This window comes from Nematolebias whitei, chromosome 2 (genome assembly GCF_014905685.2).
Source record: "Nematolebias whitei isolate Nwh7 chromosome 2, NemWhi1, whole genome shotgun sequence".
In the NCBI taxonomy this organism is placed as follows: domain Eukaryota; kingdom Metazoa; phylum Chordata; class Actinopteri; order Cyprinodontiformes; family Rivulidae; genus Nematolebias; species Nematolebias whitei.
This window is the reverse complement of record NC_056499.1, coordinates 16,508,238-16,525,823: the sequence shown is the minus strand read 5'-3', so window position 1 is coordinate 16,525,823 and position 17,586 is coordinate 16,508,238. Positions and strand designations below refer to the sequence as shown.

Here is a 17,586-nt window from a genome sequence, read left to right as displayed (position 1 = left end):
TTCCTGTCTGCTAAGAAGTGAGCTGAACGCAAGATCTCATAAACAGCACCAGTAATGAGATCCAGAGCTGCTGTTTAAAGTACAAGCAGTCACAACCTCTTTTCACCTTTATGTTCTTTCGCATTTATTGTTTCCCTATATCAAAAAACAAACAAACAGACAGATATATGCTGCTCTCCGTGAGTTACACCAAAGAGTTTGTCATCTTCTGCTCTCCTTCTTCTAAAATATAGTGTTGACATTTTTACCCTCACTTTCACTCTCCTCCGCTGCCTCCTCCCCTTCTGTGCTGCCTTTACCCTGCACCACATCTGACAAGCATGTGGTGGAAAAAAATAAGTTTCCTCTCCCCAATTCCTGTTTAAAAGCCCCACAAAATGAGCTTGCCTGAGAGGTACTGCAAGAACAGGCCCTGAGAGAACGGAAGGACAGGAGAAAGGAAGGAATGGGATAAGAAAAAAAAAAAAACATATACTTAGCAAGATGTGCAGAAATATAAGACAGACGTGCTGCAAAAGAATGAAGCACAGTGAGCATATATGAGAAATGGGTAGAGAGTAGTTAGAAGAAAAGAAAAAGAAGAAAGGGGGTGGGAGCTGGGGGGGTTGGGGGAGTACAGCCAACTGGCAGAGTTTGACTTATTCAGTGGCGCTCTAAAAGTCTGAGGCAGCCTCAGCTCCAAACCGCACAGACCTTCTAGATTCTCTCTGCACGCTCTACATCTGCAGCATGGTGAGCTTGTAAAAAGGAGGACAAACAGCTAAAAGCCATTGTTTTGATTTGTGCTTTAAAGTGCACGCTAAATTTTGTTTGACAATCAAGCCAGAGCTTGACGACAATGGGCCTGCAGAATGGAGTATCATATTGATGTCTACAAACATTTTGCCTGGCTCAGGAAGGTAAGACAAACCCCGCTTGCATGTGTACTCGTTCACACTTTCCCAGAGGTTGCACAGAACTGTGTGTGCAATTTGTTTCTTTTATGGTACAATTACAGTTGCCACAATTGGCAATTTAGAAGAAGAGATGCTTTGTTTTTCATATGAAGAGAAGCTGCAGAATAAGTTAGAAACACATGAAGTCTTGTACACAGGATTGTTTTTGGAGTGAGATATGTGAAAACAAAATTCTATTCTTACAAAATCTATTTTTACTTTTTTTTAAATTTCAGATATCTTACCCTGTTTGTCTTCATTACTTTGTTGTTTTATTCTAAATGAACAAAAACAAGAGAATTTCTCGATCAAACTTGATGAATTGGTCTTTAAAACATATCCCGTGTAGTTGAATGGATTGTGTTAAAACAATAATTTGGTCAAAGTAAATCGTTGTTTGACAAAGTTGAATCTGTAAAATCAAACATTGCTTCAAAAACAGCATAGGCACATTTACTTGTTTAAATAATAAAAAAAAGTCACATTTCAAAACAAGCATGCAATTATTTGGAAGATATAGATTTGTTTTGAAAATACACAATATTATTACACAGTACACAATAATTCCAATAATCAATAGCCTGGATCAAGATTATTGCCATTTTATATCTAAGATAAACAGAACAATGGCAGTTACCAACAGTGACCACACACTACTGAACACAATAAGCACAAATGTACTAAATATTTCTACTATAAGTAAATCAATGAATGATGATGTAACAAACTTCACTTTTATTCCATAAACTTCAGGGACATGTTCATCTGATTTGCACACATAAAATGGAACTGTGTTTGAATGGACATCATTGAGCTGTTAATTCTGAAATTAAAAATCTGAATGCAAACTACATTCTTATTAAGACGTTATATTCTGGTCAAGTATTATTTTTAGGACTATAAGTCGCACCGGGTTATAAGGCGCATTAAGTGAAACAAAACAGTCAGATAAGTCAAACTTTATTCCACTCATTCACAATAACTCTCAACATTGTTCAGTTGTACCCCATAAAATTGGTTTGAGGTCAGTAAGCACAACCAGAATTAGTACATAAGGATCACTGTCGATTTTTGAGAAAATTAAAGGATTTTAAGTGTGTCTTATAGTCCGAAAAATACAGTGTATTAATATATAAATTTAGTGTTTTCTATGTATAAATACAAAATACTGAGGCAAATATTGATGACATAAAAAGTTAAATGCTTCAATTATTCAGAGTGGCATGGTGGTGAAGTTGGTAGAGCTGCTGCCTCTCAGTGAATAGGTCACTAGATCAAAACCCAGCCAAGGACATTTCAAGATGGAGTTTGTATGTTATCTCTGTGCATGCGTGCGTTTTCTCCAGGTACTCCAGTTTCCTCCCACAGACCAAAAACATGCATGTTAGGCTGATTGGTAACTCTAAATTGTCCCTAGGTGAGAGTGAGAGAGTGAATGGTTGTTTGTCTTATGTGTCCCTGTGAAGGACTGGAAACCTGTCCTGGGTGTCCCCCACCTCTCACACAATGATTTAGGCACCAGTGACCCCGTGGCCCAGAAAGGAAGGATCAGATAAAGATATGGATGAATGGGTATTCAATTAAAAAAGATACAAGCTGAGCTACACAGATTTTCACTATCTGTCAGAATATGTTTCTATAAGAAATTATAGCTCACTTGGTTGCCGTTCACTACTTTGGTGGCACTGTGGTATGCCTGAGTAAAAATGCAGCACTAAACTTATCTTGCATTTGTTTCCTCTAACAAATCAGCTGACGTGCAAAGTAGAACACAACATTGAAATCTGGATTAGAGTCTGTAAACCTCTCACAAAAATTCCACACACAGACGTTATGGAAAGATTATTGTGCTTGTGTAAAAAAAAAAAAAAAAAAAAAAAGATAACTGTGCTATTTCATTTGAATACAATCTTAAATTTGACCTTTTTCTGCAGGACAATCTCAGCTCTAACAGTAACAGTGACTCCTACCAGGAACGGTTATCGCGTCTGGAGGGAGACAAAGAGTCACTGATTCTGCAGGTGGGTTGCTGTTAAACAACTGGGTTTACAGAAGCGGAACCCAAAATGACGAATGTGTTTCACAGTATTGTGTTGTAAAGGTTGCACAAGTGTGTGTTTTTTGTTGCACTGCTCAGGTAAAGCAACAGTCACAAACAGGGTTTGGTTCTATTACAACATAAGACGGTTTTATTTTGACTGATGTGTTTGTCTTGTATCAGTAGGTGTGTGTAGCACTCAGGGCTGCTGAACAAGTGCTTCATAGACAAGTTGAGGCTCGCTGCCTTTATCTACAGTACTCAATGTAGGTGTGTGAGCGAGCAGGTGACCTGCCCTTTTTTTTTTTTCAGGTTTTAAACAAAGGGTTCCTCTGGAAATTTATTCCAGTTGGCATGTCGACCCAACCTTGTGATTAGCTAATATGCAGCTTTTAAAGATTTGCTGCAGATTTAAAATAAACTGCTTGCACTGCGCTGACATCGCTGGAATTACTGAAGTGTTGCAAGTGCCAACTGAAGCACAAAGGATCATTCTTTGTTTCCTTTCAAATATATAATCTGCATGGTCTGGCACACATATAGAAATACAGTAGTCCCTCGTTTATTGCAGATGTTTGATTCCAAAAAACCCTGCAGTAAGTGAAATTGTGCGACGTAACAACTTTATATTTAGTTTAGTATTTGTATATATTATAAGGCTTTAGAAACCCTTCATACACTCTTGCAATGATCTAAACTTTTAAACCTACGTCATTTTAACAACATACATATATGTACTGCACAGTAGCTACCAGCCTTGGTTTGGTTCTGGTCCGGTTCTAATCGGCTCTCTGCAGCCGTTGAGCACAAAGACGCATTTGGAGAGAGCCGGACATTCGGAGAGCCAGCACAAAACCACACAATGGTCCCGATCGAGTCCAAATAATCCAGAGCCAGATGAAAAATGTCCAGCTGAGCTCCAGAGAAGACACTGGACCTCCAAGTAGTGCTTCCCCGCTCATGAGGCTCCCTGGGTGGGCAAGCAGCACTCAGATTGACCAATGAGGCTGGAAGTAGTCCTGGTCCGGTTCTGGTCAGCTCTCTGCAGTTACTGAGCACCAAAGTCACTATGAATAAGGACTAAACTTTTTAGTCCGGTTCAGATTGGATCAAAACTTTCCTTCTATTTTGACAGAAAGCAGCAGGCTGGAAGCAGTGTTGAATTATGGGAAGTGCACTGTTGCCTTGTGGGTAATGTAGTTGTTTTGGACTGGCGATACAGTGTAGGCTTGTTGAAAGAAAACTACCAAATGGTGGTACCTGTCTGAATTATTATTCTTTTGTCATTAACTTTTTCCCAACCACGTGAGTACAGTAATAATACTGTAAGGTTTTGTATTTTTTTTGTACATTATGGACCGTACATCCACAAACCGTGATAGAGCCAGCCCACGAAATTCGAACCGTGAAATAGCAAGGGACTACTGTACTATGAAAATTTGGCTCTCAAGATAAAAATAGTTGATGTTAGTGTGTTGAGTTGCCTAATCTTTATTTGAAAATTAAACTCTGATTTTCTCAAACAACTGAAAAGGGCTGAACTACAGAATACAATTCAGGAATAAATGTAGGTTATTTTTCATTTTTGGAAAAAAATAACAAACTCATCTTGTTTTTCTGTTCACGTGTACTTAGGTAGGTGTGCTGACAGACCAGGTGGAGGCTCAAGGGGTGAAGATCCACGATCTAGAGAGTTCTTTGGTCGAACATCAGCACAAACTCAACTGCACAGAGGAGATGCTGCAACAGGTGACTTCAAATGATGCCGAACTTTGAAAAAAGAACTAAATATTTCCACATTCAAACCTTGGTGGTGAAACTGGACCAAAGTTAGGAAGTCTTGACATTCAAGCATGAATAAATGAATCCCCTTTAGGAAAACACGCTCTGACTTTTAGAGATTACTTTTTCTGCAGCGTCATGTTTTTCTCCTAAGTTGCAGAAAGTGCCCTAGAATGACTGAAAGAATTTCCATCCTAAGATTCCAGAGAATTAGGTTGAGGATTACCTTGACAACAAAAAATATTTAGGAAGCTCAGACTCATTCCAGGACAGTTTCTCACTCAGAGTGTCTGGTTTACGCAGGGACAAACTCGTCTGTCTGGGCAGGAGATTTACTGCACAGTTCTCCACGCCTCCGACCTGCAGCCGCTGTGATTGTAGATTTCCAGAGAAAAAGAGAGAGAGACAGGAAAGGACAACAGAGGGAGGGAGGAGAGGAACAAACGAAGAGGGGAGGAACAGCTGTGGAAGGTGGAGAGAAGGGAGGGAGGAAGCACAGAGAAGTGGAGTGGTGCTCCTGTAGGAGTTTAGACGTGCATGTCTGCATTTAGTTTGCTTTAGGTTTGACATCTACCAGAGGAACCTTGTTAAAAGACTCTAGATGATATGGACATATGAAAACTTGAAAACCACAGTATCTTTGAGGACAATGCAATTGCTGTGGACAAATTCTGGAAGAACGAGGTATTAATTTTATTTTTTCTGCTGCAACTCTTTTAAACGCTTCTTTGACTACTTTAACTGTTCAAAAACAATCTCTTTATTCATTCCACTTACTGTACAGTAGTAAGGGACAGTTTATTTGAAAGATGGTCATTTTAAGGTTTTGTCTGAGCAGTAAATCACTTTCTGGTGACAAAAGTCTTACATTTTCCAAGTGCACTCTAGAAGAAGCCAACAATTGTTACGAAAAGCAACAGTTGCAATTGTATGTATCTGCATATGAAGCTTGATCCCCATTTCTGGACGTTTCAGGATCGAATGCCTGTTTTTGACATCAACAGAATTAGAAACACATCTGCCTGCTGGTCAGATTTAATGTTGAGGTTTGACAACCTTTCAGGAAAGATTTCACAAAGCCATTTAGCCACAAACACCCTCAACAACAGTTTGACTGGTTGTCATTCACGTTCACAAGATGAGAAAATGCACCTGTCAAAGTTGTTTTGACGTTCTCTCAATGAATGTTCTGCATGCTTTTTTCTCTGTCTCACCCCCTCCCTCCTGCTTTGCTATGTACTTTGAGGGAGCTGTGAAATAGACATTATAAATAGTGGTCATGGGTTGTGTATATTTAGCCACTCAAACAGCTTCTGAAACCAGTGTGGTTTGTTTTTAGAGGACTGTCATTACAGAGTTGGTAGCTTGCTCTGTCTCACACTTTATGTAAGTACTGCATGTAATTGGAGGAATAATGTATAACGGTGTATCTGATTGGGTTGCTTCACTGTTTGTGATAACAGGAGCTCCTGCATCGAACAACACTGGAGAAACAGAAGCTGAGTCTTCTGGGGGAGGTTTCTTACTTGAAACTGAAGCTGACAGACATGGAGGTGAAGCAGGGCCATGGAGTGGAGAGGCAGCACAAAGCAGAGGTAGGACCTCCTCAATGAGTCATCTGTGACTAATTCTTTAAATTGCTTCTTCATATTGAATATGTTTCAATCAACTGCCTATGTGGGAATATAAAGATAACTTATCTTTCTTTGATTGTTGGCACAAAACCCAGTTTGAGCAAATCGTTGTTTTCAGTTTGACTACGTTTACAGTGACATCATTATTGTGTTGCAAATTGTTTCACTGAGGATCAATTATTCTAAAGAGCATCAGTTGTGACCTACTTCCTGGCAACTTTAAGTTGTAACTGCTAAGGTGCACACAATAATCTGCTCTGTGTTCTAATTGTGCGGTCAGCTGCTGATTTTATGCAAGACCATTAACACTAGTGGGATTAATGGAAGGAAACATTCCTCTTTAACCCAGTTTTGCTGTAACTGGAAGCTTACTGTTAAAAAGTCCAAGCGATTTAAATGTCTTTGTCACGTTAACTGGCTCATGTATTTGTTTAAGACTAACGGTTTGGTTACCAGCAGACTTCCTGCCCATTTGGTGACCATGTGAGTTCTTGAAATGGGAAAGCTGAAATTTTACCAGACAGGATACTCTAATAGTTACTGTCAAAACATTACTGCTCAAAGGGTCTTTTTGTCCTCAGTTGAAAACAGTTCAGGCATACTGGAGCTGGTGTGATGGATGACAAGCCAAATATGAGTGTGTGTGTGTGTGTGTGTGTGTGTAGGCTTCAGTCCTGATAATTTTGTTATTGGTGGAATGGTAATGAATGAGTGGGTCTTTCTTAAAAAGAAATAACCACTTACACTTCCTTTTAAAGTTAACGTATTAAAATAAATATTCAAATTGCTTTAAATGTAGTTGGATTTCATCAAAGTGTGTAGTTCTACAAAAAATCAAATAAAAAACTATGCATTTTGTGAGTTTTTCCATTTTTCCTTTATTTTCATTTTATAAACTTAGTTTCTAAAAATAGTTTTGACTTGAGGAGACCAAGTAAAATATTCTGTTTTCATCACTATACTGGTCCCCCACTTGTTGCATCTACTGCACAAGCATGTCCTTGCATATGCACACACACACACATGCGCACACCCATAACACAGTGGGCTTAGGAGTCAGTAAGCTTATGTTTAAAATTAGCCATGGGGGCCCTCGTATCATCTGCCATATCCGCTGTACTAGACCCTGGAGTATAACTTTCTCCATCCACAGTCCAAGCATAACCCAGCTGCTGCGGTACACACTTTGGAAAAGACTGATGGTTACCGGCAAACTGTGTCTGTCTTTTAAAGGCCTAATAAAATAGATGAGTATAACAGAAAGCCTCTGAACAATATGCCATGAACGAAACATTATTTTAATTTAATTAAAACAAAGCGAGCAGTTTTATATGTGCATCATTTAGTTGAAACCACACATTCTTAATTGTTTCATCCATCCTTCCATCCATCCATTATCTTCATTCGTTGCTTCCTTTTCGAGTTGCGGGGGTCACCCATTTAATGTTAATGTTTATTAGAATACTTGCCTTAAAATATATACACATACAGTAGTTTTGCATTGATTTAAAATGCCAAACTATGTGATTAAAAAATATATATTTAAATGTTCTATTCACCTGCAGCCCCCCCCCTCCCCCCCCACACACACATACACACATATTGACAAGTTCTGCACACATTATTTCTTATTTTTAATTTTTAATTTTTTTTTTTTTTTTTGTCCCCCCCTCTATCTGCCAGACCGTTGTGAATTTCATTAGTGAGCTGCAGGAACAGATGTGTCAGTTTCAGAAGGAGATCAATAGCAAGATCCAGGAGAAAAAGGCCTTGGAGTTCCCAACTGACAGCAGGTTTCCAATGACGTTCCCCTCCAAACCCAATGAGGGACAGGACAATCGCCTTGGGTTGTCCTGGGAAGGACTCTCAGAGGGGACGCACAAACTAGAGGAGGACGACAGACCTGTTGCGGACACTCGCAACCTGACTGAGGGTAGCTCAGAGCACCGGTGCCACTGCCAAGGAGAAAGTGTAGGAATAGTTTGCCTGCATGGCTTCTAATATTGTGCACAGCATGGGTTGTGTCTTAGCTTCACATGGAAATCAATCACTCATTTGGTACTCTAAACAGTGCTTTCTATCACTGTCCATACATGAATAAGCACTGCATTTATTCATGTGACATGAATCCCTGAGTGATACAAAAAAACTCAACAACATTTAACATGAGAGCTGATGTTGTGCGTTGTGTGAAAGAACATTTGTGACTCCATTTAAAACTAAAACTAACAAAACATCCAACACTTTCTGTTTTAGGTCTTACTTAAAGAACTCCGGATTCTTAAGGACAAAGTGCAGCATCTGGAGGATCAAAAGCAACAGTATGAAAAGAAGCTCAAAGCAACCAAGGTAAAATATCTTGTTCATGCTGCGTAGACTTTATCACTCACCAGTGCCCACAATGCACCAGTAATTGTCAACTCTCCTAATTCTTGTCCAATCTGATCTCCCACCCAGTTAAAGGAGCCATTCAGTTTTGTAATACTCATACTCTGGTATTTTCCAAGCAAAGTTGTAGTTAATTTATATTTATAGTATGAAAGTAGCAGATACATTAGTAGCCATTTTATTAAACCCTCTGAATAGACCAACATAATTGCAGAACATGTAGTGCTTACAATTAATAATACAAAGAAAAGCTCAAGCTCAAACTAGCTTGTTATCCCAGTCAAAGTTAAGCTTAAGGTCGCCACAATGAGCTTCTACAACTGATAAGATATCATGACCATGGTTGTTTCACTAATCAGTTCAAATGTTCTGAATTATCTCTTTAACCTTGACATGCAGATTTTAAGGCAACGCTGATAATGTCTTTATGACACAAAGTCCTACATTTATCTGCAGGCAATGTCCAGACCTAATACCCATTCTATTCATAATACCCAAAAATCAGCATAGATCTAAAATCGTGTGCCCAAGTGATACATGTGTCAGCTTACAGCCAAACATGAACCCACTAAATATTGGCACTTTAAATAAATACGACAAAGGACATTTTTTTTTTTTTAAATAGATGAAAATACAAGACATGTAATCATAACATTGTAAAACAATGAGCTCCACGAGGTCCTAATCTTCACTGAGTATCATTTAAAGTAAAATACTATGCAATACAATATGCTGTACTGGAACATGTTTATTGTTTAAAGTTATATTCCAGCTCTGAAAAAAAAAAAAAAAAAAAACTAAATCAGTCAGCATAGTTTTATTACCAACAATGTCCTCCAGTAACCTCGTCAAAACAAACCACAAACTCTACGGAGCAGTGACCTAAAGGTTGGTGCTCAAAAATTTAGAGAAGAAAACTTTCCATTCTTAGCTGTGGTTGATCTACATGTAGAAAGTGGTAGTATAAAAACTTTAAATGCAATCATTTCTTATTTCATAATGCATGTGTGATTCAGTGCATCTTGGGTGAAAAGCAGACTTGTGTGTTATTTATGGTAAGAATTCTTATTGTCTTGCCCACAGACAGAGATGAGTAGTCTTCAGCAACTTCTGCTCAGTAAAAATGCGGAGATTGAAAACTTACAAACTCAGTTACTGTCCAAACCATCTCTGACCTCAGAAAACATAACGAGAGGTAAGTGAAGCACCCGTGTGCCTTTAAACCCTCAAAAACCCTTAAACAGCTTTCCAAACAGTCCTGATGCATGCTCAATAATCCTGGTAGTCTTTTTTTGTTGAAAACAAAGAAGAATCCATCCAGATGACCTGACTTAACCTTGTTAAAGCATTTCAAACTGTTAACCACCTTCATAGGTTTTGTATTGATTAGCAGCTGTGGAAAAGTGTTCATTGGTCTTTAAAAAAAGATATTCCTTATTCAAAGTTTTTGTCTGTTTCTCTCAGAGGAGATGTAGGAAAAAGCTAAACACTAAAGACCACAATGAGCCAAATGAAAACTCCATCAAACTGTCTACTTTTAATCTTTCATTCAAATTTTCCCCCAAATAACACTGTCCTTTATCTTGTATACTTGTTTGCTTTAAACAGCAGCTTTGACAAATATTAAATAGTTTCTAAAAATCAGCTAGTTTCAGTGTCTTTATGATATATATTTTTTTAAAGAGAAACACACTATTCTATTTTATGTCTGCATTATTCTCTTCCTCTGCATTGCCATTTACCAGAAAAGTGAGGTGAAGATCAAGGTTTCTTTATTGTCATTTGCACCATGGTGCATGTGGTGGAATGGAATTGTGTACACAGGGTCCCAGTTACATCCAACAAAAGTATAAACTGTAAAGAAAAACAGTAGATCAAAGATATGAACTAAGAAATATGCTAAACTAAGAATACACTAAGCTCTCATAGTACAAAAACAACACGCCAAACAACAGCAGCACGAACATGAGTGTGTGTGAGCAGATGAGTACAAATGAAAACGTATAACTCATAAGATAATCTATTGTTTGACATAACATCAAAAGGACTTGCACTCTGTTCATATCATAACTCGTATGTCCCACGTTGTTAAAAGGAAATGTGCACAGCATGGTGTTTGGGCCCAAATGTGACAAATGTGTAGTTTAAATACACTTTTTAAGATAAATAATCAGTTTTTTTAACCTGTTAACAAAGCACTTCCTTGTTTCACTTTATGCGACTATTCTAAATGCAAATTTGAAGCAACACGAGCAGCTGCAAGTAGATTAATAATTAGTTGGTTTCTTCTCCTAGATCATGAACTGCAGATACTTCGTAGTGGAATGAAGTCCCTGGTAGTTGCCAATGAAGAAAAGGTAAACTAGAAGTGATTTGAAAACATTCATTAACTTTTTGTTTAAAAGAGCTGTGGGAAACTATGAAATACGCATCAACTCGGGTGCTGTCATTACTTTAACACAGCATAAGTGCCCTGAATAATGACATAACATCATTTGTGCTATTTAAAACAATAAAAACGTAGCTGTGTTTTTGTATTTCATGCAACCCTTTTTTAGAACAGAGGCTCTTTGTTTTACCCTCCCTCTTTATTTTGGACTTTAAGGACGTGCAGAAACAGGCCTACATATGGTACATTAGAGAGAACACACACAAACACACACCCTAAGACGAACCATTTCAGGCAAAGCCACAATTAGGCATGCTCTGCTCTGCCAAGCTTAATTTTGGAGCGAGCAACATTAGGAAAACCATTGCAAAACCAGGCATGGGCACCACTTCAAAACATACACAATCTGTGCAACTGGTTACCACAACTAAGACTTGTAGCCAGGCCTGTGTCAATCCCCTCCCTGTTTAATACTTTGATGTAAAGGCCATATGGTGGAAGGGGAGTGTTTGAGCTGCGTATCAGTTAGAAGCTGAGTGAAGTCGTGTGCGTTTCTTAACCTTTGATAAATATCTTGATTGAGTTTTTTTTAATACTTTAAAGCCCTTCCTGCTTTTTTATTATTTTAATTTTAATTTTAGGACCGTCGCATTGAGGAGCTGACTCTGCTCCTGAATCAGTGCAGGCAGTTCAGAGAGGTTCCTCATACATCAAGGCAAGGTAATCACTTTTTCTTTTTCTTTTTTTTTTTACTCTAACACATACAAAACTGAATTTATGTTATCTTGGCAATGGCAAATTGGAAGCAAAATGCAAACCAACACACACCCTTCTTCCTGTGATAATGAAACAATGTTCCCTATTTTTTGTTTTTGTAGCTTCATCTGTTCGTTCCTTGTCGAATGGCTGGACTCCGTCAAGCAGTAGTGAAGAAGAAGAGCAAGGGTTGCTGAAGAATGCTGACTCTTCCAGTGCAAAATCTGATGATGTGAAGTCTGAAGTGGGTGCACGAAAGTGGTTAGGATCGACTTTTCGGTGTCTTCAAACAAACTTATCCATGCATTGCATTCATCCATCACAGGTTTCAACAAATAGTTCTTCCTCCCAACAAATATCTCTTCTGTCAACCCAAAAACAAAGCGATTCCAGGTCGTAACAGCTTTTTGTTTGGATTTGATTACTCTTAGTTGGATATTACAGTTTGTATGAGTGTATTCTTTTACTTTCACAGATCAGAGCCTCATACTTTATCAAGTAGCATGAATGACATGACAAATGGACATTTACCAAAGGTATTTTTTTTTTTACATATTTTGTATATTTCATAGAAAAAGAAAGAAAATATTTGACCTTTTTGAATTAAATAAAGTCACTCTTTTCGTGACTCTTTTTTTTTCCCCCCAGAATGACCTAGATGACAGCAGGAGTCAAACTCTGCCCGTAAACTCCTCTTTATTGGAACAACATGAGACAGGAGACAGTAGTGCTGACACCCAGAGTCAAAAATCTCCAGATGGGAGTGAAGATGGAGACTGCATCCAAAGTAAATCCATGCAGAAGGCTTTACAGAGTATAATTTATGATATCATGGGTAGTGAGCTTCAGTGAGCCTTGGCATGCTGCAGGATCAGTTCATAGCCTACATGTAGTCTTTCCCATGCGTGCAGGCAAGATTCATTTTTGGAGTTACAACCACTTTCTTCTGACCAGACTACCACTGCGTGTTTGATCATAGGTAATTGTAGAGTCTCCTGACAGAGCAGATGGCTCCTGGGATAGGCTTTCTTACCCGATGCACACTCCCTTGTGCATGGACTGACCACATTCATCCCAGCTCCACCCTTCCTCAGCCTGACTGACCAACTTGAACGCCAGCCACACCCTGATTTTACCATCGCACATTTGCTCACACATACTTTATCATAAAAATCATAACATTAAAACATTGCTTCTTTATGGGGCATAAACTGATTAATTATTAGCTATACTCAGTGGTCTGTAACACGTATCCCTTTGTAGTACATTGGGAAATACCAGTCTACCATGAGGTCTGCTTCACCTTTTACGTCCTGCAGAAGGGGAAAAACGGAAATCAGAATTTTTTTGTCTCTAATTTTGCTTTAAGCTGAAGGAAACAGTCATTTTCATTAATATCACCTGTCAAAACAGTGCTATTTGGCAAGATTATAGTACAATGAAGCATGCCTTATAGAGTAAAGGGCCTTTGTGCTACACAAACACATCAGTGAAATACTGCATGACTTGCAGAGTACAGTCAAACAAGCACAGTCATTATTATCCTGTGGTTTTTGCAACTTCTTGAAGGAAAGTTGGAGAAAGTTGATGACAGAACATCCCTTGATAATTCCCCTGTTCATGGTGAGGCGCTTCCGCAGCCGGGCCAGCGAGCAGTGGGTTCTCCAGAATACATGAAGAATAACAGGAGCTTCAAAAGACTCTGGGGAAAGTAAGTGCTTCAACGAGCACATTAACAACACAGGACATCATCAGCACAGATGATCAAAAAGAAAGTTAAAGAATGGTTCCATCAGTGCACTTTTAATATATTTGAATGCTGTAGTGAACATTTATTTTAAATATGACATGTTAACTTGTCTACACCTTAAATTTCTTTTGAAATTTTTTTTTAAATGTTTTTTTATTTTCCAAATGACATCTTTTTGAAACGTATAAAAATTATCTATATTTATTCAGGCCTTCTGAATGTTTTCTAAAGGTTTTTATTTGGTCTTGGGCAGCTTTTTCACTCTGTTCTGTCTCCCTGATAATGACAGCACACTATGGGATGGGTGCCAGTGAAATGAAAATGGACAAGTGGAAATGCCTGTCTTAAAAATAAAGCTGTCTTAAGTAAGAAAGCAGTTTTACAATGTCGTATGTCCAAAAAATGGGAAATAAATAAAGCAAAGCAAAGATCAGACACATTTGGCCTTGGTTTTCATCAATTGTGTGGAAAAATGTTAAATATATATACACGAGTCCATAAAGCAAATATTTCTCTAAGGTTTACTTTACTATGAAAAAGAAAGTTTCACGTAGCATTTTTTTTTAGCTCTTTTTTTGTTTTTGTTTTAATTCTTATTCACACAGGCTTCGAAGAACTCAGTCTGGAGGTTTCCAGGCTGCAGATCCAGATGTTGGACAGTTTAGACGAGGGGGCTTGCGTGCGACAGCAGGACCTAGACTTACCCGAACCCCTGAGGCCAACTCTACACGGTAACTTTAGTTCAATTTTTTTTAAATGTTGTTTAATTTACCAATTATCAATAAGATGGTAACCATTTTACATCCTTTGCTTTTGTTTCTTATAGTGATATGAATATCCCATTCAGCCAGTGGACCAAAGAGCAGGTGTGTGGCTGGCTGGAGGACTATGGACTTGGCCAATACATCAACCTTGCCAGACAGTGGGTTGAAAATGGGCAAACGTTTCTGTCTGCCACACCACAGGATTTTGAGAAGGTTATTAATCAAACAATTCACATAAATCTTTTTAAGAACATTGTGAAGTGTCTGGGTAAAAGCATTTCTTTATTCTGATTTGTTTCTTCAGGAGATGGGCATGAAGCATCCACTTCACAGGAAGAAGCTGCAATTCGCTTTGAGGGCATTCACCACCAAAGTTACAGAAAAGTCTTCAGAGCTGGACCACATCTGGGTCACACGTAAGAATCTGTGCTGCATATTTCTCAGGCTCTACATACTCATTTCAATGCGATCTACAAATGCAGAGTGTCTCGCACAATAAATCAAACGACGAACCACAGTGTGTTATATGTAAATAGACTTCAAAATTAAATGCAAAAATAACCTCATTTGAAAAACTGCTAATTCAATTTGAAAGTATTGTTATATGAAGCATATTTTGAAGCTTAATTTAGTGTTTTTTTGTTTTTTTGTCTCATGCAGGTTGGTTGGATGATATTGGATTGCCACAGTATAAAGACCAATTCCACGAAGCTCGTGTCGACGGTCGAATGATCCAATATCTGACTGTGGTAAATTAAGTGTAGCCTATTACTCATTTCTGGTACATATAAAGCTTCAAATTTGCATGAAAGCAGATTTTTCTAGACCTTGACTAATACTCTCGTTTTGTGTCTGCTCAGAATGATCTGTTGACTCTAAAGGTCACCAGCCAGCTTCACCACCTCAGTATTAAATGTGCTATTCATGTCCTTCATGCCAACAAGTTCACCCCAAACTGTCTTCGACGTAGGCCGGGCGACGAGGTAAGCCAGCGTGGGACCTGGGCGTCATTTTCACAAGGAGCTGCCTGATGTTAAATAGATGTAGTGGTGTAAGGTTCCCTCAAGATGGCAGCAAAAAGATAAATGCATTGTATTTAAATTATTAGACCTTTGTTTTCTACATTGCTGGATGTATTATTTAATGGTACTTAAGCTTTTATCCATTTTGAGTCTAAGAAAAAAAAATTGATTAAGTGATGATAATGTTTATTTGTATTTGTTTCCAGAAACAGCCCTCTCCTTCTGAGGTAGTTCAGTGGTCGAACCATCGTGTCATGGAGTGGCTGAGAGCAGTGGATCTTGCAGAGTTTGCTCCTAATCTAAGAGGAAGTGGTGTACATGGTGGCCTGGTTGTAAGTATCATAAATGAGACTGACCACACTGTCATCTATAGCTGTTATAACTTCAGAATAGCGTTTAATAGGACAAGTTTAAGAAAAAAAAATGCAAAAGTTATCTTTTTTTTTTGGGGGGGGTATGTTTTGTTTTACTCAATAATTTTGAACTGAACATGTTCTCAGATTACAGCATGATCTTTCTTTCCCATGCTGTGTTTTCATGCTACAACAGCCCAGAAGTGACATTATCTTTTTTTTTTTGGGTTTCTTTTCTTGGGGACACGGTAGTTTTGTTTGATTCCAGTCTACACACTGTGTGTTATTCTCCGTGTCACTGCCAACTTCCCACTGGCTGTTTTAACTGTAGTATCTGAACTGTGTTCTCTGTCACTGTGTTCTTTCACAGATCCTGGAGCCTCGTTTTAGTTCAGAGACTTTGGCCCTGCTCTTGAATATCCCTCCACAGAAGACTTTACTCCGTCGTCATCTCGCCACTGCCTTTGCTGCTCTGGTTGGACCTCAAGCCATGCAGGAGAAACGAGAGTATGGCAACGCCACAGGCCATGTGCCCCTCACTACCACAGCTAAAGTTAAAGTAAGAGCACAGTTTTGATTACATTTTGTCATTGTTGCAGAAATGCAAAATAAAAAAACATGTACATCATTGTACATTTATTTTGTTGTTTTCAGCCAAAGAAGTTGGGATTCACTCAGTTCAGTCACCTGAGGAAGAGGAAGCCTGATGAAGCTGCAGACTACATCTGCCCAGTGGACAGTGGAGCCCTAACAGGGAATGGACTTTCTCGTTTGCTCTCTCCAACACATAGAAGCCTTAGTCCTACTGTGGAGAGACTAGTTGAGAAGTGAGAACTAATGGCTTTAAAAGTCTCAAATTATGGTCCAAAGAATGTTTAAATAAAAACCTCTACTCACTCTGCCACTCAGTACGTGACTTAAAAACAACACCATCAAAAATCTGATTAGTTTGGATATTTACTTGAATGCATTTATGTAGAAATTTTCTGGAAGGATTAGAATAATGCTGTTTTCACATATTATATTTCATATGTTCATGTGTCAATCAGATGTTGCTGAAACAGTTTCATCTCAAAGATGAAACAATTGGTAATTTTGGGTGAGTTGTGTATGAAGGCTGCATTCCTTGTAAAGTATATTTCCAAAGCCTACCCTTTAGCTTTAAAACTATGCATTTTATTGAATATTTTATATGTAATAGTCTGCTGATTTTCCTTGTATATTAGAACTTTTGTGTACAGTGCAATCATTGACATTGATTAACTATGTTTGTCTTTTACAGTCTGCATTTGGATTCTTGGCAGTGCACTTATTTTTTTTTTCACTTTTAAATAAAACTTCTTTGTAAATTAATTATTTTGTTTTCACCTAAATGTTATTTCCTTCCATGTTTTCACTGTTCACCAACACCAACATCAGTCCTTACTTTTTAAGTTTTGCTGCAGTCATGATCAACTCAACACTGCCCTCTAGTGGTCAAAAAGCTAACAGAAATTGTGTACAGTACATAATTTATGTGCAAATATGTTTTTTTTCTTCTTCTTCTTGTTTAAGTGTTTAAAGCCTTTATTGTTTACAAATAAAGTATGTTGCACACCCACGAGTCTTGGATGAAATTGTCATGTCTGGTTATATTTAACAACTGAGATAATAAATATAAAAAGGCACTTGTTTGTTTAGCTCAGAAGTAAAGGGAAAAAAAATATATTTTATTTTATTAGTCAAGAAGCTAAAGTCCTTTTGACACATGCTGATGCTTAATAATAATATAATAT

General features: G+C 38.1%; 1 protein-coding gene across 1 annotated transcript; it reads left to right on the top strand.

The window, feature by feature from the left end:
* The first annotated feature begins 688 nt into the window (after positions 1-688).
* Positions 689-16,740, top strand: ppfibp2a (PPFIA binding protein 2a). Its single transcript, XM_037697450.1, has 23 exons — positions 689-732; positions 823-899; positions 2,870-2,956; positions 4,609-4,722; positions 6,219-6,350; positions 8,073-8,360; positions 8,646-8,738; positions 9,861-9,972; positions 11,073-11,134; positions 11,808-11,886; positions 12,045-12,166; positions 12,248-12,315; positions 12,398-12,458; positions 12,571-12,709; positions 13,492-13,633; positions 14,278-14,403; positions 14,499-14,649; positions 14,741-14,852; positions 15,097-15,185; positions 15,297-15,419; positions 15,665-15,790; positions 16,182-16,370; positions 16,466-16,740. Exons 2-23 carry the CDS (start codon positions 852-854, stop codon positions 16,640-16,642), a joined length of 2,640 nt encoding a protein of 879 aa, XP_037553378.1. The 5' UTR covers positions 689-732; positions 823-851; the 3' UTR covers positions 16,643-16,740.
* The last annotated feature ends 846 nt before the right edge of the window (positions 16,741-17,586 follow it).

Coding starts and splice junctions, on each gene's coding strand:
- ppfibp2a (XM_037697450.1), top strand. CDS start 852: ATGGAGTATCATATTGATGTCTACAAACATTTTGCCTGGCTCAGGAAG. Junction 4,723..6,218: donor CAGAGGAGATGCTGCAACAG/GTGACTTCAAAT, acceptor TTGTGATAACAG/GAGCTCCTGCATCGAACAAC. Junction 11,887..12,044: donor TCCTCATACATCAAGGCAAG/GTAATCACTTTT, acceptor TTGTTTTTGTAG/CTTCATCTGTTCGTTCCTTG.